Source organism: Thunnus maccoyii, chromosome 3, assembly GCF_910596095.1.
Source record: "Thunnus maccoyii chromosome 3, fThuMac1.1, whole genome shotgun sequence".
NCBI lineage: Eukaryota > Metazoa > Chordata > Actinopteri > Scombriformes > Scombridae > Thunnus > Thunnus maccoyii.
In genome coordinates, this window is record NC_056535.1 from 36,920,103 (window position 1) to 36,946,428 (window position 26,326).

General features: G+C 38.8%; 2 protein-coding genes across 3 annotated transcripts; one reads left to right on the forward strand and one right to left on the reverse strand.

Moving 5' to 3' along the window:
• Nucleotides 1-3,647: 3,647 nt before the first annotated feature.
• Nucleotides 3,648-16,482, forward strand: aldh4a1 (aldehyde dehydrogenase 4 family, member A1). 2 transcript variants are annotated; one of them, XM_042407531.1, is made up of 15 exons: nt 3,648-3,828; nt 7,518-7,611; nt 7,718-7,810; nt 7,981-8,028; nt 8,644-8,799; nt 9,535-9,684; nt 9,768-9,842; nt 9,969-10,156; nt 10,796-10,869; nt 11,808-12,004; nt 12,943-12,990; nt 13,106-13,258; nt 15,037-15,158; nt 15,530-15,648; nt 15,767-16,482. In XM_042407531.1, exons 1-15 carry the CDS (start codon nt 3,788-3,790, stop codon nt 15,877-15,879), a joined length of 1,671 nt encoding a protein of 556 aa, XP_042263465.1. In that variant the 5' UTR covers nt 3,648-3,787; the 3' UTR covers nt 15,880-16,482. The 2 variants fall into 2 exon arrangements, with proteins under 2 accessions (XP_042263465.1, XP_042263464.1); XM_042407530.1 differs by lacking the exon at nt 3,648-3,828 and adding an exon at nt 6,322-6,386.
• Nucleotides 16,483-21,640: 5,158 nt separating this feature from the next.
• Nucleotides 21,641-25,365, reverse strand: LOC121894677 (cationic trypsin-like). The gene is made up of 5 exons (XM_042407418.1): nt 25,168-25,365; nt 24,706-24,880; nt 23,755-24,035; nt 23,483-23,667; nt 21,641-21,858 (listed from the first exon to the last, which is right to left on the reverse strand). The coding sequence occupies exons 1-5, from the start codon at nt 25,205-25,207 to the stop codon at nt 21,694-21,696; spliced, it is 846 nt and encodes a 281-aa protein (XP_042263352.1). The 5' UTR covers nt 25,208-25,365; the 3' UTR covers nt 21,641-21,693.
• Between the last annotated feature and the right edge of the window lie 961 nt (nt 25,366-26,326).

The window sequence follows — 26,326 nt, forward strand, 5'->3', positions numbered from 1 at the left end:
ATATATACACACATGCACACATATACAGTATATACACACATGCACACATATACAGTATATATACACATGCACACATATACAGTATATATACACACATGCACACATATACAGTATATATACACATGCACACATATACAGTATATATACACATGCACACATATACAGTATATATACACATGCACACATATACAGTATATATACACATGCACACATATACAGTATATATACACGTGCACACATATACAGTATATATACACACATGCACACATATACAGTATATATACACACATGCACACATATACAGTATATATACACATGCACACATATAGTATATATACACATGCACACATATACAGTATATATACACACATGCACACATATACAGTATATACACACATGCACACATATACAGTATATGTACACATGCACACATGTACAGTATATATACACATGCACACATATACAGTATATACACACATGCACACATATACAGTATATGTACACATGCACACATGTACAGTATATATACACATGCACATATATATAGTATATATACACATGCACACATATATAGTATATATACACATGCACACATATACAGTATATATACACATGCACACATATACAGTATATGTACACATGCACACATGTACAGTATATATACACATGCACACATATACAGTATATATACACATGCACACATGTACAGTATATATACACATGCACATATATATAGTATATATACACATGCACATATATACAGTATATATACACATGCACACATATACATGCACACATATACAGTATATATACACATGCACACATATACAGTATATATACACATGCACACATGTATTTTACCTGTTTTACACTCAAGGTTTGTTCTTTTACTGGTGTTCTATCTGCTTTACACAAGTTTATTTCTTGTACTCTGTACTTGTACTTTTATCTGTAGGTGCTGTAATGTTCTTCATTCTTATGTCATAAAAGTAGAGGAGCAAAAAGTAAAATGTTTCCCTCTGAAATGTGGTGGAGCAGAAGTATAAAGTGGTATCAAATGGAAATACTCGAGTAAAGTACAAGTATAAATGAATGAATAATGAAAATAATCATTGGTTGCAGTCCTAGTTCACACATCATGGCTGCTGGAGTTGCACTACTGCACTTATTTTGCAAAAAATATTTGTACATTTCACTTAAGACATAATACCAGTTTATAATATCAGCTCTCTAATCTAGTAAATCTCATATTTTATGTTTTATTTGTTTCAGTCAAATTGGTCTTAATCTGTTTTCTGACCTCTCAGTCTGTCCTGCTGCTGTAACGTGTGAATTCCCCCCCCCCCCCCCCGAGGATCAATCAATCTTATATTAGAAGTAAAATGTTTCCCAGTCAGAAGTTTATGACTCCATCTTGTGGTCATTCTGTTTCATTACAGATGATCATACAGTAAGTGTATGTGTGTACAGATTCAAGAATCTTTATTGTCTGTCACATAGTAACAGAAATTCCTCTTTGACAAAGACAAACATAGACAAATGTAACAATAACAAAGTGGAAACAGTAAAACATCACATCAGTACTGTTAATAGACAGTTCAGGGGTGAATATATCTGTCTGGTGTCTGTCTATATGTGTCTGGTGTGAGTTATTTAGGGAATAAAGGACATTTTAAAGGTGTTTCTCTGCATGTGGAACATTATAGTGAATGTATTTACATGCATCCTGGTTCCTTGTCTCATCCTAGATCAGGTGTGCTGTGTAATGATGGTGGCTGTCCTTGTTACTGACCGGGTGTAAAGCTCAGATAATGCTGTTAATCCAGTTATTTTACTGGTCTTTTACTGTGATGCAGTGGTTATTGTACCAAGATGACATATTGAAGGTGAGTATTGATTCAAACCAGGGTTAGAATGTCTTTGTTAAGACTTAAACACTTTAAACACTGAGCCAGCCTGCTGAGAGACGGAGAGGAAGATGTTTAAGGTATTTAAAAGTGACCGTCCAGCCTGAGAGTTTCCTCCAGCTGTTTGGTTCGGGTAGATTTCTTCAAAAGCCTGGACCAGGTTGTCAGTGTCAGTTAGGTCATATCATCTGCATGTTTAAACATTCCCTCACACTGGAGATAATAAGTCAATCCAACTTTATTTATACTTCCCTTTTCAAAAAACAGGTTACAGAGTGTTTCACAGTTACCAAACAGAAGATAAAAAGTATTTGAATAAACATTTTAATCAAAGGTTCACCTTTTTCCAAGTTTAATCTGATGAGGGGCCCACAGTCTCAGACTCTGACAACCACTGCTCCGTACACTCTACTATTTATTGTTGCTGCTTTATTTTATCATTAGTCAGTTAGACTCACTCTTCAAACTGTGAACTGTCTATGGCAGCAGCTCTCAGCCTTTTTAGTTTGTGACCCTTTAAAGTGAAGTAAAGTCTACCTGAGACCCATCGTCACGCATTGTAACGGAAGATGACTTAATTTGTTTTATTTTAATAACTTGTAGAGACTTAGAGGAAAGCTTGAAAAAAACAGTTTTGTATGTCAGAAATATGTTTGTTTTCTGTTGTCCTATCATCTTCTGACCCCTTAGATTAATCCAGAGAACCCTTGTCGGGGTCCCAATCCCTAGGTTGCGAACCATTGGTCTATGAGTTAATGACTATGTATGAAGATTCTATCAGTTATGAAGGAGGAATATTTAAAAATTACAGGGACAGTGTTGGTTACCAGTTACTTTCCACCACTGGTTCTGACATCATGTTTTGTTTTGGGACTTTTTCTATAATATGTAATCTATAATCTATAATATCATTTATTCAGTGATGTACTGAGATATTTTACTTATTTTGTTTCTGCTGTTTCTGATTATTTGATGTTTTTAATGTGAAGCACTTTGTGACTTTTGTTTTAAAAAGTGTTTTATAGATTGGCTAAATATTCACTTACTTATATACTGCAATTATCAGACAATAGTAAATCAATTTATTAATAGAGCACATTTAAAAACAACAAGAGCTGACCAAAATGCTATATAGAGAATGAAAAATACAATCAAATAAAAACACAAACACCGTTATGAAAATCGGGGGGGAAAATTAATAAAAGTGTAGAATAAAATCAATAAAAATGGGATTAAATCCCAACAACTCAGCAGCACAGAGAACAAATACATAATAGAGTAAATCAATAAATAAAATGAGAGATGAGTCAAATATCAATACTAATAATAATGTGTATATATATATATATATATATATATTACAAATATATCTAAAACATTCAAAAATATATTTAAAAATGATTAAAAACTACATAATAAAATGTCAAACAGGGTTATCTTTAAAATAGAACTTTCTGTGAACTTTCATACGCGGCCTGTGATTGGCTGAAGATATTTTTCTGCTCGCTGATTGGCCAGTCGCCGACCCGCCTGTGGAAGGTTCCATTCCTCGGAGGAGGGGGGGGTTCCTCTTCAGATAGTTACAATTTTAACAAAAAAGAAGCATTAATCCTTTTATTTTAGCCCAAATCAACTAATGTTTATTGTGTTATTGAACCATCGTATAACTCACAGTGATACTGGTGACAGTGAGAGGAAATCTGGAATAAAATATAAACGTCTCCCCCGGGATCAGTTAGCTCTGTCCGGGTTGAGCGTGAACCCGCCGGGTCAATAATCAGTACCTTATATCTGATCATCTGATCAGGGATTGATCCGCGTGTCAGGTGTAAGCTCCGCTGATTTTCTCCGTCTTTTGTCCCATCAGCCTGCCGGTGAAAATGCTGCGTGTGCGGGCGGCGGGGGGCCGGGCATGGAGGGGGTATGTACCCGACACCAGACGCCTTCACCTCCGCCTCACTTCTGGAAGGTGTCGGTTAGCTAATGCTAGCTAAGACTGCTAACTCTCTGTGGTGGGATCAATACTTTGATCAGAGTCAGGCTGTAATAAGGTGAAACAGCGTCATCTGACTGTTCTGCTGTTAATTAGCCTCACAGGTTATATAATGAGAGCCGCTGGGTGAGGAAGAGGAGCTGAAGGAGCTTCATGTTAGCAGGTTGATTAAAGTCATTCTCACTCAGTCAGAGATCAAGACGCGTGCTGCTCTGTCACTCTGGTTCACTGGTTCACTGGTTTACTGGTTTATCACTGCTGGTTTTGGGTTGTTGCTGCTGTTCTGTCAGTTTATGACACTTTATCAATAAAACCTGCACAATCTAATCAATCCAATACAGCAGCTCTGCTACTGAGATACTACTACTACGAGGCTTATGCAGTTTAAACGATTAATCGATTAGTTGCCAACTATTTTAATAATTGATTAACTGGTTGGAGTCTTTTTTTTAAGAAACAAATGTCCAAATTCTCTGATTGCAGTTTCTTAAATGTGAATATTTTCTGGTTTCTTTAATCCTTTATGACAGTAAACTGAATGTTTTTGAGGACATTTGATGACGTCATCTCTGGGAAACACTGATCCACATTTTTCACGTTTTTTTTTAATGGACCAAACGACTAATAGTTCTGTCAATAATAAAAATAATCATGAGTTGCCAGATTATTTTAATAGTGTAGTAATACATCTAACTCATGGATTGTTGCAGCTGTATCTCTGTAATGTTTAATCTCTGCAGAGGAGCGTCGGCGTGGATCAGGAGAAGCAGGAAGCGTTTGGATCGAGGTCGCAGTTTGTCTTCATGTCCAGTTTGAACTCTTATCTGAAGTTCAGCTGCAGATGTAGAAGATGAGATCTGATCCACCTGCAAAATGTCACAAAACAACTGAACAGTGACTATAAATGACGTTTGGGGGGGGGGGTCTTGTTCCTGTGTAGAAGGGGCGGCGGGGGGGCCGTTCTCGTACCGCTGCTGGCACATACAGATGAATTTCTTTATTAGGAACACATGTGCAGTCTGATGTGATCCAACACAACAGCTCTGCCAGAGATTCTACTGTATGAAGCTTCGTCATCAAGGTGATAATTCTACTTCCTGTTTGTTACTGAGGTCGTACTGGGAGCTGCTGGTGGACTGGACTGCATTATATTGGAAAGTGTTGATATTTAGTCTACCTCATTAACATACATGAGGGGGTTTGCTGTATTGGTATTTTTACTGAAGAAAAGGATCAAGTTAAACATTCAGGTTTGTGGAGGATGCACGTCAGGATAGAAGAGGCCCTGAAATGTTCATTTTTCTGCGACAGCTGTAAAAACTCCTCTAACTTCCAGATGTGTATTATCTTGAACTGTCGGTGTCCAGGATACAACAGCAGCTGGATCAGAGCCACATGTGCAGACGCTGAAGGCGGTCGGGGAGGTTCGAGCGTGTGTTAGGAGGTATTTCAGTTTGAGAATGCCGATCATGCGTCCAGCTGGCTCGTCCCCTCCCTCCCTCGTCAGCGCTGTGACCTTCAGTTTAGAAAGTTTAGCCTTCAGTAGTTAATCATATATGAGACAGAGAGGGCAGCAGAGGTGCAGCAACTTTAGTTCATCAGAAAAATGGGTCAAACAGGCGAGTTGATGGTCAGTAGAGACGAATCTGTGCTGCAGGTGGAAGAAAAAGAAGCTTCACTGTTAAACCTGCACAGTAACACTGTGATGTATGTAAAGAATTTAAAGGGGAACTATTCTGCTCATTTCCAGCTCTATATTTATATTCTGGGGCTCTACTGGAATATCTTTGCATGATTTCCAGTTAAAAACTCCTTATTGATCTTCTACTGGTCCTTTATGCAGCCCCTCAGTTCAGCCTCTGTCTGAAACAGGTCGTTTAGTCTCTTTAAGGTCCAGATGAGACGGCGTTTCGAGAGTATCTAACTTCCGCATCGTGACGTATTTTCGAGGACAGACGGGATGTCAGGTTGTAGCTCTGATAGGTGGATGTCATGATGTTATTGATTGAAATGTTCAAGCCTACAGAGCAAGAACACGTCATGTTTTACTTTACAGGAAGAAAACATGATTTTTGATATAAGAATACAAAGAAATTGATTTTTTTTTTTTGGTATATATTGTTAAGGTGCACAGTATGAGCCCGTCTCCCAATGAGCCAACTCTGTTCTGATTGGCCAGCTTCCGGAAGCCTGTCATCAGTCATTTCCTGCTTTACTGCTTCATATTAAAAGCTTTTAAATGGCTAATAGCAGGAGACTTTTATTGTGAAGAATTCACAGTGAATGAAATGTGTTCATCATCATATTAGCGTAGCTTCATTAGCTTAGCGGCACTGAAAACCAGTCAAAACAACAACATCTGGAGATGTTCAGAGCCGTTTGTTGAGCGGATCAGTTAGAAATAATACAGAGAGGAAGAGGACAAGCACAGTGATGATGATGATGTTTGATGAAGAGCTGCAGACGACCAGCATACCTCCCAACAGGTAAACGAGCGGACCACCATGTAAACGGAGTGTTCAGGGATTATTACTGATACACACGTTTAACTCAGTATTTGACACGTCGGCCATGTTTAATACGAACATCCGACGTTGTGACGTTAAACACGTGACTGAGGAAGAAAAAGCAATTTAGGTTTCTTTTTTAATATGTGAATCACTTTTATGAGAAACCTGAGCAGCAGAAGATCCTGTAAAAGCTGCGACATGTTGGAAACGCAGGAGTGTAAATGTGACTGGAATAAAGTTTATCTAATCTAGAAACCAGTTTGAACTGGCAGCTTCTGTTCTGTGCTCTTTATCAGCTGGAGTGAAATCAACCCGCCTCTGCAACATGAAGTTAATCTAACTCCAGTTATTCTCCATTAAAAACCAGCGTCCTCCTGCTGATGTCGTGTTTTTCATTGAATTATTTATTTAAACAGTAAACATGTAAAGTTGCAGCAGAGACACAAACATCATAGTTAAATGTTAGATTCACATAAAGCAGCGACGAGTTCAGCTGCAGAAACTGGAGTCAAGTCTATGATTCTGTCTGCACAGCTGATTTTATTTATTTTTATTTTTACAATTTCATGTATTTCAAATTTTCTTGATTTTTACGATTTGCTGCTTTTCTTTGTCACATGTTACAGTAAATTAAACATCTTTAGGTTTTGTTGGTCGGACAAAATAAGCAAATTAAAGATAGAAATTAATAAAACTGCAACTAATGATGATTTTTGACTAATCTGTTGATTATTTTCTTGATTCATCAATTGGTTTGATTCTTAAAATGGTGAAAAATGCAGATCAGTGTCGTTTACAACTCAAAGATCTGCAGTTAACGCTCATAGAAACTAAAGAAACCAGAAAATATTCACATTTAAGAAACTGGAACTGAATAACGGGCCGACTGTTGCAGCTGTTTCCTTGTGAACGTTGGTTTGCAGACAGAAAGTAAAGCTCTGTCATGTGTTTTGCTTATTAGCTGCTGTGGTGCACGTGGCTGTAGGAGGTCGACATCCTCCCACCAGCAACAGCTTTTCATGGCTGCTCAGAGGCACCAGCTCTGGTCTTAAGTTGCATGAAATACATTAAAAACAAACAAAGACATGTGTGTGTGTGTGTTTTCAGGTTCAAAACGTTCCCTTGTGCAGCGGTGGAGGTGAAAAACGAGCCGATCCTGGGATTCAAGGAGGGAAGTCCAGAGAGAAAAGAGCTCGTGAAGGTTCGAACCTGCATTTCTTTCCCACAGAATTAAAATTATAACTGTTTAATCTTCTCTCAGCGTCTGCAGAACACGAGTTTTATAATTCAAGGTTTTCTTCTGTCAGGCTTTAGAGAGCGTGAAGGGGAAGACGGAGGAGATTCCCTGCGTGGTTGGAGATGAACATGTGTGGACCAAAGACATCAGATATCAGTTATCAGTGAGTCAACATGTTCTGTAATCTGAGTAAACTGTTGCTCCACAGCTGGAATCATTCTTCAAACATGTATTACATAAGTTTACTCTGTGAGAGCACAGTGATGTTGATGATGAAGATGAATATAAACACCGTAATAACTAATGTTTAACTTTCTGTGTTTCTTTTCAAAGCCGTTCAATCATTCGCACAAAGTGGCAAAGTTCTGTTACGCTGACAAGGTGAGTCGCAGTGAAACAAGATGAACTACAGTTACAATTCTTGTGGTCTGTTTTTTTTTAAAGTAATTTTATAAAAATTTCTAAATCTATAAAAAAGAGACAAAATTAAATGATGAAGACATGAAGTTGATACTGCACATTTAAATATGTGAAAAGGTGCTTTTGTAGTTCCATATTTTCTATTCTAACAAACTCCCAAAATCTTTTTAAGGTTAAGTACACCAAATGTAGGTTTTCAAAATGATTTTTTTTTTAAAACTGTGAATGTGAATCACCACAGCATTCCTGGATATTATATAAATTATATTCCCAACATACCCAAGTTCAGTGGCAGTGAATGTGATCTTGTCTGCAGTGTTCAGATTGAAAATGACACGAAACTCACTGTGAAGTATAATTCTGGTTTCTAAATGTTTCTAATTATAATTTATAACTCTATGCTTTTATGTTTTTTATTTAGTTTTATTTCTCTGTTTAATCATTCCATGAAATCCACGTAGTATTGTCTGTTTACCTGTGAAGCACCTGGTCGCTCTGGTGCAATAAACGGCGCCATAGAAACAAACTATTCTTACGTACTGTTTCCTGTATCAACCTGTTGTTTGACTGATGCAGGAGCTGATCAATAAAGCGATCGTGGCATCTGTGGCGGCGCGGAGGGAGTGGGACCTGAAGCCCGTCCAGGACCGAGCCCAGATTCTCTTCAAGGCGGCCGACATCATCAGTGGACCCAAGAGAGCAGAGATCCTCGCCAAGACCATGATCGGACAGGTACAGGAGACCGCTAACTAGCATTTGAATACCATGATAAGCTAACTGGCATTTGAATAACATGTTAAGCTAACTGGCATTTGAATAACATGTTAAGCTAACTAGCATTTGAATAACACGTTAAGCTAACTGGCATTTGAATAACACGCTAAGCTAACTGGCATTTGAATAACACGTTAAGCTAACTGACATTTGAATAACATGATAAGCTAACTGACATTTGAATAACACGTTAAGCTAACTGACATTTGAATAACATGATAAGCTAACTGACATTTGAATAACACGTTAAGCTAACTAGCATTTGAATAACACGTTAAGCTAACTGGCATTTGAATAACACGTTAAGCTAACTGGCATTTGAATAACACGTTAAGCTAACTGGCATTTGAATAACACGTTAAGCTAACTGGCATTTGAATAACACGTTAAGCTAACTGGCATTTGAATAACACGTTAAGCTAACTGGCATTTGAATAACACGTTAAGCTAAATGGCATTTGAATAACACATTAAGCTAACTGGCATTTGAATAACACATTAAGCTAACTGACATTTGAATAACACATTAAGCTAACTGACATTTGAATAACACATTAAGCTAACTGACATTTGGAACGTTCACCCTCAGCTTCCTCTCCTTAGAAAACAAAGCTAACTAGTACTTCAATAACATGCTAAGCTATCTAGCATTCTTTTTCAATTATTCTTAAATTATTTATATCCATGTTCCAGGGTAAGACGGTGGTGCAGGCGGAGATCGATGCCGCTGCAGAGCTGATCGACTTCTTCAGATTTAACGCCAAACATGCGGTGGAGCTGGAGAAACAGCAGCCACTAGACGCCGAGGGAAGCACCAACACCATGCTGTACCGAGGACTGGAGGTAACTACATGTCATTACTGTAGTTAGTTATCCGTCGTATTGTTGTGCGCTTAGTTATTTTGTTGTTTACTTTTTTCTCTCAGGGTTTCGTAGCAGCTGTAGCGCCTTTTAACTTCACTGCTATTGGTGGAAACCTGGCAGGTACCCCAGCTTTGATGGTGAGTGTAGTGTTGAGTATTTCATGGCAGAAATCAGCGAGTGATTTGGATGCTTTGATTCAGCTAACGAGGCTCCTCGTTGCCATGGAAGCGTTCTGACTGTGAGGAGCTGCTGCTGTGTTTCAGGGTAACGTGGTTCTGTGGAAGCCCAGCGACACCGCCATGTCAGCGAGCTACGCCGTCTACAAAGTCCTGAGGGAGAGCGGCCTGCCGCCAAACATCGTCCAGTTTCTACCTGCTGACGGGCCGGTGTTCGGAGACGCTGTCACCTCCTCCGAGCACCTCGCAGGCATCAACTTCACCGGCAGCGTCCCGTAAGAACAGTTTAACTGGGAGTAAAACACAGTTTCCTGTAGTTGGTGTGTTTGTGAGTCTGTAACGAGGTTCATCCACCTGTTAAAGTCAAGGCTTAAACATCTTGTGTGCATTTATTGTATAATTAATCTTTTAAACATTTGAGATTCAGATTTTTGCTTGAAAATTACTTTACTGACGCTTCAAAGTAGTTCCAGAATAATTTTCTTTCAATCGATTAATCAATCAATTAAAGGTCGCAGCTCCTCGGCGTCCATCACTTCTTTACATCATTATTATTGTTATTGTCCTTATTACTATTCTCCATCTTAACAATTTGCTTTCTGATTCTAAAATGGGACACAATGTCTCATAAATGTGAGTTTTTTATTTATTTATTGTTTTTTTTTATCCTTTTGAAGATTTTCTAAAATACCAGAACTGCATCTTTAAGTCATTTGAAAACATCAGTTTGGGATTTTTTAACGTTTCCTTCCTCAGCTTTAATGTGGCTGTAGATGAATTGTTCCAATATAATAATAATAATAATAATAATATTCTGCTCAGTGTTTTATATCAGACAAATGTCACTGTTAATTTTTTGTACTTCCTGCTCTGTTGATGTTGTCCAGTGAATGACTGTTGATGTGTTTTTGTAGGACCTTTAAGCGTCTCTGGAAACAGGTGGCTCAGAATCTGGACGTCTACAAGACCTTCCCTCGGCTGGCGGGAGGTGAACACGACCAACACAACCACAACCACACTGACATCTCAGCTGCATGAATGTTTGTCTGTCAGAGACGTTAAATGTTCAGCAGCTTTTAAATGTGACTGTTTTGTATCAAATTGTTGCAAAAATGGATACCAGAGCAAAAAACTCTCTCTTGAAAATAAAAAGGGAGTCAGAGGTTCTTTAATGCCGGCAAAAAAGGGGAGCAATCAGCACTTTACAACGAACCAAATCGCTCCAAAGGTTTTTTCTTTGGGGCATTGTTTTTATGCCCTTGGGTCGGCTTAGGTCACACCTTATCATCCACCCTCCCTAATTTTTGACCAATTATTATGTTACTTTTATCTCCGTCACTCGTTGTTGGTCAAAACTCTTCAAAACAGGTTTTGAGCTGTTTGAGGATATGTACTGGCATATTCAATTCTACCTGATTATATCCAATTTTTATATAAGTATTGGGAATCATTTTACACCATTATTGCCAAGTTGTCTTCTGGCCTTTTATTTTTTATAAGTTATTCTAGTCATTTTACACCCTTATTTCTTGATCTCCTCCAGAGAGTATTTTTTTAGAAGGTGAAGACTTTAATGCAGACCCAAGCAAAGTGACATGTAATACAAACACACTCAAATTTCTCCAGTGTATGATTATGATGCTTCTACCGTGCCTCTATACGTACAGTGTGATTAAATATGGTTCATGAGATTATAACTACACCAATACAAATTGTATCACACTAGCCCTTATTGCTTATAAACTTATAAAATCAATCTGCATAGCTTAATATTGTCTTTAAGCACACCAATGACTTTTAATGAAAATACACCACAACTGATGCTGTATACACCACTCATTTAGCCTGTCAGGAAACAGTAAAGCATATAAATTGAAATATGAAGAACATTCGCCGTGTTTTCTGTCACGCTTTTCACACTTTCAGAGTGCGGCGGGAAGAATTTCCACTTTGTCCACAAGTCTGCGGACGTCGACAGCGTGGCGACGGGAACGATCCGCTCGGCGTTTGAGTACGGAGGCCAGAAATGCTCCGCCTGCTCCAGGATGTACGTACCGGACAGCACGTGGCCGCAGATACGACAGAGAATGCTGGACATCCACAAACACATCGCCGTGGGAGACGTGAGTACATCCACAACACAGCAGAGCTCCTGCCCGCACTTTGCGCTTTGTTATTATAATAATAAAGTTTATTTGTATATCACTTCTCAAACACATACAATAAACATTAAAACATGGCATGTATTAGAATGAGGCTGTAGGTTTGTGTTTCATCTGGAAAACTACAAATGATCAAATTTGTTGTTATTCTTTCTATAATAATGCAGATGCACAAAAAATGCTGCGTAATCAGCCATAATTTCCTGGTAACACTTTTTTAATTTTCCTCTTATAATTTGTACCAAATTGCACCAAAATAAACCTAAAAATAAACCGTTAAATACCTGCAAATTTAATAAAGTGTTACTGTGTTATCAGTTTTATTCATAGTTACTTTGTGGTCGCTGCTAAAATACAGTTTATCCAATAATCATATGAATAAACGTCTCGTAGTTCAGTTCAGGAGATTAATTTCTTAACAGAGTTCATCTTTTGAATTCATGTTGAAATCACATTGATTAGTTCTGTTATCAATTAATCTGATAATTGTTTCCTCGATTTACAAATTTTAATAGTTTTATCTATAAAATGACAGAAAAAAAATAAAAAAGTCCATCACAGTTTCTGAAAGCTGAAGTTATCATATTATATGAAGTTAAAATACTCACAAGTGTTAATTAATCGACTAAAACCACAAAATGTTCAGTTTATTCTCACGTATGACAAACAATAACATCAAATATTCACATATGAGAAGCTGGAACCAGAAACATTTTGGCAACAATTAATTGATTATCATAATAGCTGCTGATTTATTTCTCTGATGATTGTTTCAGCTCTAAACCCGCTGACTCACCGTCACACCACAAACAAACAAGCAGCAGAGTTTGACTGAACCAAACAGTTTGGAGCTAAAAGTATTCTGACATATTTAATAAGTTTCTCTTCTTTCTCATCAGCCGGTTGACGACTTCAGCACCTTCTTCTCAGCTGTGATAGATGACAAGGTACAGTTAAGTTATATTATTTTATATTTTTAACGTATTAATGTAGATGAATGCTTTATATTTGTGAGCGCATCCAACATCACAGACTTACAGACACTTTTGATTGCGTCTGTAGTCGTTCAGTCGTATAAAGAAGTGGCTGGATCACGCCAAGTCCTCCCCCAACCTGAAAGTCATCGCCGGTGGAAACTGCGACGATAAGAAGGGATACTTCGTGGAGCCGACCATCATCGAGACCAAAGACCCGCAGGAAGCCATCATGAAGGAGGTAAAACTGACGGATCGAACAGAACATCTGCTCTCGCTGTTCTGGATGATGATGTCTGAAATGATTCACACGTTTATATCTGTAGCTTCAGACTCAGCAGCGGTTTTATATGGAAATGTCTTTGTATGCTGACGTGTGTTTTTGCTGTTTTCTACAGTAGCGTGTTACTGCCACCATGTCAAGTTATAACATGAATATGTTATAACGATACTTTTCATGTTGTTCTGAGATTTTCTCATTATTTCTAGATACCAAATTATTCAGTTTTAAAAATAATCTTTTCATGTAATAACAACACATCACTTCATCTTGTTATATCACAAAACTTTCTCGTTATTTCACAAAATGAACTTATTAAAACAAACGTTTTTCGTTATGAAAAGTTAAGTTGTTAAAAGAAGAAAAAGATCCAGTCAGTGCCTAAAGAGATGATATTTCAGCCTATATCTGCTAGAAAAGGTGACAATTACTGCTTTCTAGTAAAAATGTAATAATTTGGTATCTGGTAATAAAGAGAAATATTTCAGTATGACGTTAAAAATATCTTGTTAAAAGCGTGAAAAATTTCTTGTTATAACAAATAACGGAGCACTTTTTTTTGTCACAGTGGCAACACGCTGCCGCAGTTTTTAAAATGTGTGATTGTGTTTTTGTAGTTTTTAAATGTGTAGTTGTGTTTTTGTAGTTTTTAATGTGTGGTTGTGTTTTTGTAGTTTTTAAATGTGTGATTGTATTTTTGTAGTTTTTAATGTGTGGTTGTGTTTTTGTAGTTTTTAATGTGTGGTTGTGTTTTTGTAGTTTTAAATGTGTGATTGTGTTTTTGTAGTTTTTAATGTGTGGTTGTGTTTTTGTAGTTTTTAATGTGTGAACGTGTTTTTGTAGTTTTTAATGTGTGAACGTGTTTTTGTAGTTTTTAAATGTGTGATTGTGTTTTTGTAGTTTTTAATGTGTGGTTGTGTTTTTGTAGTTTTTAATGTGTGAACGTGTTTTTGTAGTTTTTAATGTGTGAACGTGTTTTTGTAGTTTTTAAATGTGTGATTGTGTTTTTGTAGTTTTTAAATGTGTGATTGTGTTTTTGTAGCTTTTAAATGTGTGAACGTGTTTTTGTAGTTTTTAAATGTGTGATTGTGTTTTTGTAGTTTTTAATGTGTGGTTGTGTTTTTGTTTTTTAATGTGTGATTGTGTGATTGTGTTTTTGTAGTTTTTAAATGTGTGGTCGTGTTTTTGTAGTTTTTAAATGTGTGGTCGTGTTTTTGTAGTTTTTAAATGTGTGAACGTGTTTTTGTAGTTTTTACATGTGTGAACGTGTTTTTGTAGTTTTTTAAATGTGTGAACGTGTTTTTGTAGTTTTTACATGTGTGAACGTGTTTTTGTAGTTTTTAAATATGTGAACGTGTTTTGCTGCTCTCTCCCTGCTCTGGAAAACGTTTTGTGCTTGAGAAACTGTGTAGAAATAAAACAGATTATAATATATAGAACAGGTTTACACTGGTAACGGCGTGTTAATCCTCACTGGAGGTTCTGGGTAATGAGGCGTCATGTCGACTCGATCTCAGGATAAATTTGTGGATTATCTACATAAACGAGTTGAGTTGCTGTTTGGTTTACTGAGCCGACTCAAACCCTGTTTCACACCCTGATTCACAAACTGAAAACGTGTGTGTGTGTGTGTGTTGGGGGGGGCGGGGTCTAACAGTATATGTTTGCACCCAGAGAGGGAAAACACTTCAGATTCAGCTCTAATGTGCATTTTTACTAACATGATGTTTGTGTTGCAGGAAATCTTTGGTCCCGTCCTGACAGTTTATGTTTATCCTGAGAACAACTACAAGGAGGTGCTTCATCTGATCGACAACACGTCTCCGTACGCGCTGACCGGAGCCGTGTTCGCTCAGGACCAGTAAGACGTTTTATCTACACTTTCACATGTAACAGGAACAATAAGACCAGGAGTGCTTCTGTTTTGATCCCACACAAGATCTGTCAGAAAAAAATATATATTTAAAGCTGATAGTGATGAATAAACATCTGTCTGTCTGACCTCCATCAGCTCGTGTCACAAGTTAATAAAGTAGATAAAAGTTTTTCACTCTTTCTCCTAAAATCAGGACCAAAAACGCATCATTTTAATTATTTTTGACCAGTTATGACAGTTTCTACTCTGAGATGCTCCATAATTACAGGCTATAAAACCAGTATAAATAACCAGGTATTTCCCAGCGGCATGTTTCCAGTCGTCATGACTGACTGTGTGTATGTGTTTTGTTGCAGGAACGTTATCGATGAAGCGGCTAAAGTGTTGAGAAACGCTGCAGGGAACTATTATGTGAACGATAAATCCACCGGCTCCATCGTTGCTCAGCAGCCGTTCGGAGGCGCCAGAGCTTCAGGTGAGACTTGATTCTCCTTCTGATCGGCAGACGTCTTCTCTTCAAGATCCTTATTCAGTAGTTCTGTGTAGATGATCAGGTGGGATATTGATAACAGCAGATCTTCTTCTTGATCCAGGCACTAATGACAAACCTGGAGGTCCTCACTACGTGCTGAGATGGACGTCGCCGCAGGTTGTGAAGCAGACCTACGTCCCGCTCAGAGAGTGGAAGTACCCCTACATGGGCTGAGAGGGTCCAATCAGACACCCCCACTGCCCCCCCCCCCATAACCCTAACACACATCTGTCCAATGAAACAAAGAGAGATCATCTCCTTGTTTGAATAAAGATAGCCCCCCCCCCGCCCCCCCTCCGTCCCTTGCAAACGAGCTTGCACTGAACCAGGACATGAATGTATTTCAGGAAGTCAGCAGAAAGAGCGGAGTGAACGTCTTCCATCCAAACGGAGCTCGTAGCAGATCGTCATCAGTTATTTCATTTCATCTGCAGCGTCGTCACATCGTCAGTCTGTCTGTTCAAGTAGAAAACGTTTTTAAAAAAAACCCCGAAACAAACCGGAGCTGAAACGTTGAGTCGAGAATAATCATTTCAGTCTCAAATGTCTCAGACTTCTCTTTTATATCAGCGTTAACTGAATATTTTGGGGTTTTGGACGACTAGTCGGACAAAATGAGACATTTAAAGACCTTCATCTCTTTCCTGATGTTTTATTAATGAAATAATTCGTACATTAATCCAGAGAATACCCGATAGAGTCATTGATAATGAAAGTAAGAGTCAGTTGGAGCCCCAAAATCAAATAAAAGTTATTTTAGGTCAATATTTGTTGTTGCACAGAAAAATAATTTTGATAATCGATCTGTGATTTCAGTCTCTGATTCCAGTTTCTGTGTTTTTGTCTGTTTTCTGTCGTCTTAAACTGAACATCTTTGTGTTTTCAGACAAAATGAGACATTTAAATCTCTGTGAAACAAGTGTTTCCTGACATTTTATTAATGTAATGATTAATAATGTTAATCGAGAGAATAACCGATAGATTCATCAATAATGAAAGTCAGTCAGTTGGAGCCCCAAATAAAAGTATTTTAGGTCAATATCAGAAGATAAAAAGTGTTCTTCTAAGATTATGTTACGTCTCTAATCATAGATTTGGTTTTATTTGTCCAAAGTTCATTAATGTTTAACACTCGTTAGTTTAACCATGAATGTTTTTAGAGGTTTTGTTTCCTCTTTGGTCCTGATTTGTTTTGTTTTTTTGTGTCGCAGATAAAACAGTGATGTTAACATGTCAGAACAGCTGCATGTGTCTTCAGACGGAAACAAGCCAGAGTCAGAAGCTTCTTCAATCTAATTCTTAGTTTGAATATAATAATAATAATAATAAAACTCAGTTATTTGCGGACTGGTTGCAGATGACTTTGCTCAGTAAGAAGCTCGACCTGCAGTCCATCAGTACAACCTGCTGTTGATGTGGTTTTGTATTTCTGCTGCTTTGTCTTTTATCACTTTGTGCAGGTTGTATTTTCAGAGTCTTTTTATATTTGAATTCTTTACTGTCCTCAAACCAATGCAGCTGATTTACTATTTTCAGAACGTGCCTGCCGTAGTAACACTGTAAATTCAGATAATGAATATTAAATTATTATCAAACTGCGTGCTGGTTTTCCTTCTTTTTGTTTTTTATTCTCACATATTTCACAGCATCACTGTCATCACAGTACGAAGCTCTGTGGGATGTTTGTTCTGCTGCAACTTTAAGTCTTAAAAGTCACTCAGCTTAACGACACATGACACAGTAAAACATGTTCTTATTCTCAGGAGTACATGTTACATATGGAGGAGCATAAAGCATTTTATTAATTAATCAGAATCAGAAACAGGTTTATTGTCGGGTAGGTTTGCAGAATTTGCATCGGTGTTGTGGTGCATAACAGTCAGAATATATAAGGTGAGAAAAAAACACAAGAACCATAACAGACAGGTAATAGAAATATATAACATTTACAAAAAAATTGAAAAATTGTATTTCTTATTCTGCCATTGACTCTTGTTTGGTGGATTGGATGATTGAAGTTTGAAGAAACAAGACATATTTTTCTTGGGTGCAACCCACATACTCAGCTCTGCTGCTCATCCCACAGATGCATGTTCCTCACAAATGTGTCACCATTTAAAAGGGAAATAAACAGACCTTTGCTCTTTGCAGATGACACCAAACTTTTTGTCTCAAATACAGATTTAACAACTCTCATTAGAAACTAAATCATGATCTTCTCAATTACTTAATATGGTTTCAAACAAATAAGTTGTCATTAAATGTCAAAAAGTCTAATATCATGTTATTTCCGGGGAATAAGAAATATGACAGTGAACAAATTAAACTTCATATTGATAATGAAATAATCAAATTTTCATCAACATGTTTTTCAAGTATTCTGATTAATGATAAACTCTCTTGGAGAGAGCAGGTTGGTTTTGTCTGCAATAAGATCACTAAATCTCTTGGGATTCTGAGAAAAATAAGGATTTGTACATAATACATGTTTCTTAACATTCTATTATGTTTAATTTATCCATATTTAACATACATAATATTGTATGGGCAAGTACTTTCCCAACTTATCTGGACAAAATATTTGCTGCAAAGACAGTTTATTAGATTAGCAACTTTTTCCAAACCTTTGTATAAAACATCAAAAGGTCAGTTTTCTAACAAACATTGTGGAGTTATCTTGTGGAATGAAAATATACATTTAATGGATTCCTTTGTGTCATTGTCTATGTACAAAATGACACTTAAAAATGCCCTGCAGTCAAAAACTTTTGATTTGAAACGATAAGGATCACTCCTAGTTACTATTGTTCATACTGTTAATACTGCAATACGCCTGCTCTGCATTTTTAGGGACAGAGCCCAAAAGGCAGAGAACTACTGTAAAACAGCAGTCCTCACCTAAGGGCGAGGACCCTGTTGTTTTTCGTGTGTTTGTTTGTTTCTTTCTTTCTTTCTTTATTATTACGCCACTTAAACCCTAAATTTGACCCTCTAAACATGCTCAAAAACTCACCAAATTTGGCATGCACATCAGGTCTGGTGAAAAATTTGATAAAATGTAAAAATTAACCCCCAAAGTGCCAAAAAATGCTCTCTAGCGCCACCTATGTAACTAAAATGGCCGCCACAGCCCATAGGAATGTCATAGAGAGATCAAACCAAAACTCAATTATTTGTCTCATCAAGACCTATAACCCTAGACCTACACTAACACCCCTGACCTAAATCCAACAGGAAGTCCTCAATTAGCCTTTCAAAATAAGACTTTGCCCCAATTTTGGCCTCCAAACAAACACTATCTCCTCCAAGGGCGTTAATGGTATCGGCTTCAAACTTTAATACATGACTTATGACACTGTGCTGAAAAAAAACTTGTTAAAAACTTTGTAATAACTCGAACGGTTTGGATTTTATAAGCCCTAGTCATCAGGAAACACCAACAAGTCAACCTGTCCTGAAACACTCTCTCACATCTGAAAGCCCTTCTCAGTATTAGTGCTTCTTCAGGGCCATTGTGAAGGAAGAAACACACGTGAACACGTTTATATTTTGCTCTCGTCATTGACTTCATTGAAACCACCTTTGCAACTTGATCAGCCGTTTCTAATCATCTCAACAACTGCAATAATAAACGTATTCATCAAACCTCTGACAGCAATATGAACAGTAGGCCTAACAGTAATAATGACTATCACATGAATGATTATAAAAATAATAATGGCTACAATTAAAATAATAACAGTAGGCCTACTTGACTGAATGGTAATGCATCTGTGGTATTTTAATGCAGGCTAATAAAATGAGGCAAAATACATAGAGAAGCACATGGAATAACTGTAAAACACATTTATTTCTGATCAGAGTGAAGCTGACTGATCAGATAAGGGACCCGGATTAATCAGGCCTGGCTGTTAGCCTGGTCTGGAGCAGGATAGCTGCACAGAATAAATCTCCACCGTAACTTGTGTGCCCCTGCTTTCGTGAAACAGAGTCACGGCTAAATTCAACCAGGATTACTGGAAAATCCCGGTTTAGTCTGCTCTCTAGTCCACAGAGTACAGTGGAGGGAAGCCAACTGACACAAGCATGTAAACACCTTTCTGTCTAATAGCAAAATAATGAAACTATATCAATAAACCAGTCATTTCTTTTTCACTCTCACAGGTCCAGTGTGATGACTGGGAGATGGCTTCATGCCCAGTAAAAGGCCAGGAGAGGAAACTGGGAGTGCCCCATGTGCAACCCTAACCCAGTGTAGTAATGTTTGGTATTGATTTGGAGTCACTGGGTCACATGACATGGAAGCTATTGAAGAAACTGCAATTATTATTATTATTAGACATTAGCAATTAGAACAGGTGCAGTCAAAAGTTTTAATCATAATGTTCACTAATATGGGCTCGAAGGTATTAGAGACGATGGCTTTGTGTCATTGAAACAGTAATTTATTTATGGTCGCTGAGTGAAACTCCTGCAGTGAGCTGACCGCCTTCTCTGCCAACGCTGGAGCTGAGGAAGAGGAAGCTGCTGCATCAGAGCCAATGTCTGTCCAACATTCAACTTTAACAACCTTAAACTAACCTCACCGCGGTGTTTATCAGCAGCTGCACTGACGGCTTACAGGACATCATCTGGATAAATGCATTTACTGCAAGCAGTGACCCAAACACTGCTGGAGGCCACATGGAGGCAGTCAGAGATCAGCTAAAGGGAAAACTAGCAGACACTGTAATGAGTTTAAAGCAAAGTGCTGTTTAAAAACAATATAATCTTCTTCATCAGGATCAATGATGATAAACTATCTGAAGTATAAGATGCACCTCTGCTGAATACTGCATCCACTCTGTAACTTTATCTCTGGAGATGTATGAATCAAAAGGTTTGATCAGCGCAGTGTGAATTTCATACATTTAATAATGAGCTAAGCTTCAATAACAGGAGATGCATTAACAGCAACAATCAGTCCTGCAGAATAATGCATGAACCAACACTCAGTAATGACACTTCAAGTCAAAGTTTGATAGGAATCAAATGGTTTTATCAGCACAAACTTTATCTGATCAACTCTGACGGAGTGAATTTGATACCCTACATTAATTTCTCCTCATTTAAAAACCTCATTTTAGTGTAACAATCTGAAATCTGCTTAAAAACACAACGATAAAGAGCATCAAAGAGTTCTTTGTCTTAGAAATATTGAGAGATGAATCAAGGAAACCTTTTAAATTTCAGACCAATCGTATCAAGGAAAAGTTTCTACTGAGTCTAATAAAACATTGAAGACTCTAAACACAAAGTATAGACTTCAGATCATTTATCATCACTGATCAACTTGACAGAGAGGATTATATATTATATATTATAATTATATCATTTTTAAATCATCACCACAGTGGTTCTATATAGATTATGAAGCATATTAGGTTACTTTTCTCAGCTGTTACAGTAACATTTATAAAATAATTATGAAACTTGAACTTGACCACTGCATTTGCAGGAATATTTTAATCCTTTTTTTAAAAATGTAATTCATCAAGTAGTGTGATATTTTCACTCTCAGTGATGTGATGTCATGTTCATGTGTGATCATATACAACAAAACTAAAGGTTGTCAATGTTGTCAATCTAACATGTCAGAATTAAATCCCAGCGTTTATATTTTATATTAATTATGAATCATCATACATGACTTCAGTCATCATCATCATCCTCACACTCACTGAGATCCAGTCTGATGGCTGATGTTGAAAAGCTTTAGGCCCCTAACAAGTGTTGATGATCCCTCTGCATAAGTCAACAACATTTAACTGGACACTGGTGCAGCTGCACTGGTACACCTCACAACCATGTCAATCATCACACCCACAATCACACACAAACAAACAAACAAACAAACAGACTGGTTGATGCAGTTATGGAGATCTATAATCTCTTTATTGTCAGACAGTGTCACAGTACTGACTGACCTTTGGTCAGTTACAGACAAGTTTAGATGCCAGTTACAGTGTGAATCCACTGCCTGTAGGCACAGACGTCCATGTAGAAAGACAACCCTGAGGGTTTACGGGAACCAGCAACAGTCACTCCAACCAAAACGTCATTGATCTTGGCATCCTTAACTTCTTTCTGCACCAGACTGCCGCCAGAGTCCCCCTGATTGGACGAGAGATGGAGGGTGAGACAGTGAGAGAGGGTGAGACAGTGATGGAGGGTGAGACAGTGAGAGAGGGTGAGACAGTGAGAGAGGGTGAGACAGAGATGGAGGGTGAGACAGTGATGGAGGGTGAGACAGTGAGAGAGGGTGAGACAGTGATGGAGGGTGAGACAGAGATGGAGGGTGAGACAGTGAGAGAGGGTGAGACAGTGATGGAGGGTGAGACAGTGAGAGAGGGTGAGACAGTGAGAGAGGGTGAGACAGTGATGGAGGGTGAGACAGTGAGAGAGGGTGAGACAGTGAGAGAGGGTGAGACAGAGATGGAGGGTGAGACAGTGATGGAGGGTGAGACAGTGAGAGAGGGTGAGACAGAGATGGAGGGTGAGACAGTGATGGAGGGTGAGACAGTGATGGGGTGTGAGACAGTGATGGAGGGTGAGACAGAGATGGAGGGTGAGACAGAGAGAGAGGGTGAGACAGTGAGAGAGGGTGAGACAGAGATGGAGGGTGAGACAGAGAGAGAGGGTGAGACAGAGATGGAGGGTGAGACAGTGATGGAGGGTGAGACAGTGAGAGAGGGTGAGACAGTGAGAGAGGGTGAGACAGAGATGGAGGGTGAGACAGAGAGAGAGGGTGAGACAGTGAGAGAGGGTGAGACAGAGATGGAGGGTGAGACAGAGAGAGAGGGTGAGACAGTGAGAGAGGGTGAGACAGAGATGGAGGGTGAGACAGTGATGGAGGGTGAGACAGTGAGAGAGGGTGAGACAGAGATGGAGGGTGAGACAGTGAGAGAGGGTGAGACAGTGATGGGGTGTGAGACAGTGATGGAGGGTGAGACAGTGATGGAGGGTGAGACAGAGATGGGGTGTGAGACAGTGATGGAGGGTGAGACAGTGAGAGAGGGTGAGACAGAGATGGAGGGTGAGACAGTGAGAGAGGGTGAGACAGTGATGGAGGGTGAGACAGTGAGACAGGGTGAGACAGTGATGGAGGGTGAGACAGAGATGGAGGGTGAGACAGTGAGAGAGGGTGAGACAGTGATGGAGGGTGAGACAGTGAGAGAGGGTGAGACAGTGATGGAGGGTGAGACAGTGAGAGAGGGTGAGACAGAGATGGAGGGTGAGACAGTGAGAGAGGGTGAGACAGAGATGGAGGGTGAGAAAGAGAGAGAGGGTGAGACAGTGAGAGAGGGTGAGACAGAGATGGAGGGTGAGACAGAGAGAGAGGGTGAGACAGTGATGGGGTGTGAGACAGTGAGAGAGGGTGAGACAGTGAGAGAGGGTGAGACAGAGATGGAGGGTGAGACAGTGAGAGAGGGTGAGACAGAGAGAGAGGGTGAGACAGAGAGAGAGGGTGAGACAGTGAGAGAGGGTGAGACAGAGATGGAGGGTGAGACAGAGAGAGAGGGTGAGACAGTGATGGGGTGTGAGACAGTGATGGGGTGTGAGACAGTGAGAGAGGGTGAGACAGTGATGGGGTGTGAGACAGTGATGGGGTGTGAGACAGTGAGAGAGGGTGAGACAGTGAGAGAGGGTGAGACAGTGAGAGAGGGTGAGACAGTGAGAGAGGTGAGACAGTGATGGGGTGTGAGACAGACATGGAGGGTGAGACAGTGAGACTTACCTCGCAGGATTCACAGGGTTTGGTCTTGCAGGTTTGACAGTTTTCGGGGATATCAGAACACAGCATATGTTCTTTTATGTATTTATGTCCTTTTTCGTCAAGGTTACGGATAGTGAGGTTACGACCAGTGCAGTCTTTACGCAGGAGAACGGTTCCACACTGCAGTTCAACCGCTCTCTTCTGGTCTGTGGACACAAAGAGCCAAATATAACTTTCTGTATTACATTATAATATAAAATATTCAGATTTACTGAGGTCTGGATCCGACTCACTTTTTACATTCTGAGCGTCAGTAGCTGTGTAGGACCATCCCATAATAGTGTAGGGTTGGCCATTAGCAGTAGGTGATTTACATGTAACACCAGCAGCAGTAACAGTACCAGGGAGTGAGATGTAAATGTGAGATCCCTTATTGAAATAAGTGGGCAGTTTAAAAAGCATGATGTCATGATCGTGACCATTAGCTTTATAGACATGCCTTTCATTCTGTGAGGTGATTTCTAGCAGTACTTTCGATCCAGGTAAATGTTTGCCCAAAAGCACATCAAACTCCCTGAGAAGAGAAAGAAGAAATTCAGAATATTAAACCAAACACACAGATTCTCAAGCAGAATCCACTTTTACACATTTTGTGGAATCTTTTCAGTGTTCAGTGGCTGTTTATTGATTAATATTGATCAATGTGTGTCTGCAGACCCCTGTGTTACCCTCCATGTGTATAACATCTGTCAGAGGTCGACTCTTTAACTCCTTAATGTTCCTTCAAGCTGAGAGACATTTTCTAATGATGACACAACTTTTCAATAATGGAATAATATCCTGATTGTATCAATAATCCACAGAGATCCACACTGTTGGATCAATACACACATCACATCACATATTGATCTAACTGACACTGCAGCTGTATGTTGGTCTGTTTTTAACTATTTATTGTCACTGTTTCTCATTCATACACATATATTACAGAGACAATAACAATAATCAGTCATTACAACATAAACAGGCTGCCTGTATATGGACCAGCCTTACTGGAAATATTATTGATAATTAGTTTAAACCATGTTGTGTTGCATTGATCAGAGCTGAGAGAATGAAGCTGTGCTGTCTGTCTGTAATTCCTCTTTTACTTCTTTTTATAAATGTTCACATTTATATCTGTCAACACAAATACAAATAATCATCTTTATTGGTTGCAAGCTGGTCTGAAAAAGTTCTCTTACGGTTTATTACAGTGTCCAGCAGTGAGGACCCAGTCTGGACTGATCAGATTCCCTCCACAGAACCTGCCCTCAAAATGACCGTTCCTCTCAGTCAGGACCACGTAGTGCTGACCTTCGCTTTCAAGGCAATCCCTTCCACCATATATTCTTTTCTGGATGTCCACAGCACCAGCAACTACAGAGAAAACAAACACAGATATGTGTGTGTGTGTGTGTGTGTAATGTGTGTGTGTGTGTGGTGGTAATGTAAATATCTTCATATCTTCAGGCTAAACTGATTGAACTGTAAGTGTCTCAGTGTACATGAACACATACAGTATGTCGGCTGTCTGCATATGAAGCTTTGTTGAGTTATAGTTGATAATTAGTTTAAAACATGTTGCATTGATCAGTGCTGACAGAGTGAAGCTGTCAGTGGGTCAGTAGGTGAAGAGTGTAACAGGCAGAGTGGTTCAACTTTACCTGCTGACGCCAAGACGAGCAGAGGGATCAAACTCTTCATCGTGGTCTTCCTTCTCGGTCCACTTCTCCGGCGTCTGAGTCACAGTGTTGCTCGTTTTTAAATGTTCTTTATTATCTGTCATCTCTCATCCTGCGTGGACCAATCAGGCTCCATCACGTACTCTGGACACATTCATACAGATCAGCAGGTGTGCAGGACGGCAGCGACGTTTCACAATAGAATTAATTCATCTGTGTTTAATCTCATGCAAATTTCCCCTTAAAACAACAGTCAGGGGGGTGGTTCCTCCCCCACCTGCTCTAGTCTGGATTAGTTAGATTGAGGGTGAAAACCAGGAATCATCAGAACAGTTTATAACTGGCTGGATCAGGACAGGAAATGATTATCAGATTGACATTCTCTTTGCAAAAACATTATGTAGCTTAAAATGGTAGCAGGTTGCAGGCTACTAGAACATCTTCAAGGTCAAACAAGGACAAACAATTTATATAAATGAAATAGTCTTACAACACACCATAATATGATTTGGATAATTTAACCTGGTTAAACAATAATAAACCTGATGGTTGCTGTTCTCAATACTCACAAGACATCTTCAAACTCTGACAACTGTAACAAAGAACAAATAATATGGACTCACAACAACTATCTAACTCCAGTCCCACCAGTTTATTTTACACACAGGTTCTAGTGGAGCGATTAGCACCACTAGCTGACAGTTTCAATGTTATACGGGAATGAATAATCATAACTTCAAAAGCAGATCATTTTAACTTACATTATCTCAAGTCAAGGACTATTTAAATGCACAACTCAGAAGGTGATTTTTGCTCCTCAAGACTTAAAATGGCCATTTTAGTGGAGGACTACACCTTACTGTGACCCCCCTTAGAGTAAACTTGCACTTCTCCTTCAGCCTGAATAAGAAAATGAGAAAATAATCATAATAATAATAAAAGCACATCGCAGAGCAGCTGGATGAAAGCAGAGATTATTACACGGAGCGATGCGTCCTCGTATTTAAAAATAATTCCATCCAAAGTTTGACTGAAACTTAAACTAAAGCAAAGTAGTCGGTAAAGGTTTAAATTGGTGACTTTCCAACGCTGAACATTTGGCTGTTTGTTAATTCAGACACTTTAACGCTGTGAGAAAAGC

Coding starts and splice junctions, on each gene's coding strand:
- LOC121894677 (XM_042407418.1), bottom strand. CDS start 25,207: ATGAAGAGTTTGATCCCTCTGCTCGTCTTGGCGTCAGCAG. Junction 24,881..25,167: donor GCTCGTCTTGGCGTCAGCAG/GTAAAGTTGAAC, acceptor TTTTCTCTGTAG/TTGCTGGTGCTGTGGACATC. Junction 24,036..24,705: donor GCTGGACACTGTAATAAACC/GTAAGAGAACTT, acceptor TTCTCTTCTCAG/GGAGTTTGATGTGCTTTTGG.
- aldh4a1 (XM_042407530.1), top strand. CDS start 6,334: ATGATGATGATGTTTGATGAAGAGCTGCAGACGACCAGCATACCTCCC. Junction 10,870..11,807: donor CTTCCCTCGGCTGGCGGGAG/GTGAACACGACC, acceptor TCACACTTTCAG/AGTGCGGCGGGAAGAATTTC. Junction 15,159..15,529: donor GCCGTGTTCGCTCAGGACCA/GTAAGACGTTTT, acceptor GTTTTGTTGCAG/GAACGTTATCGATGAAGCGG.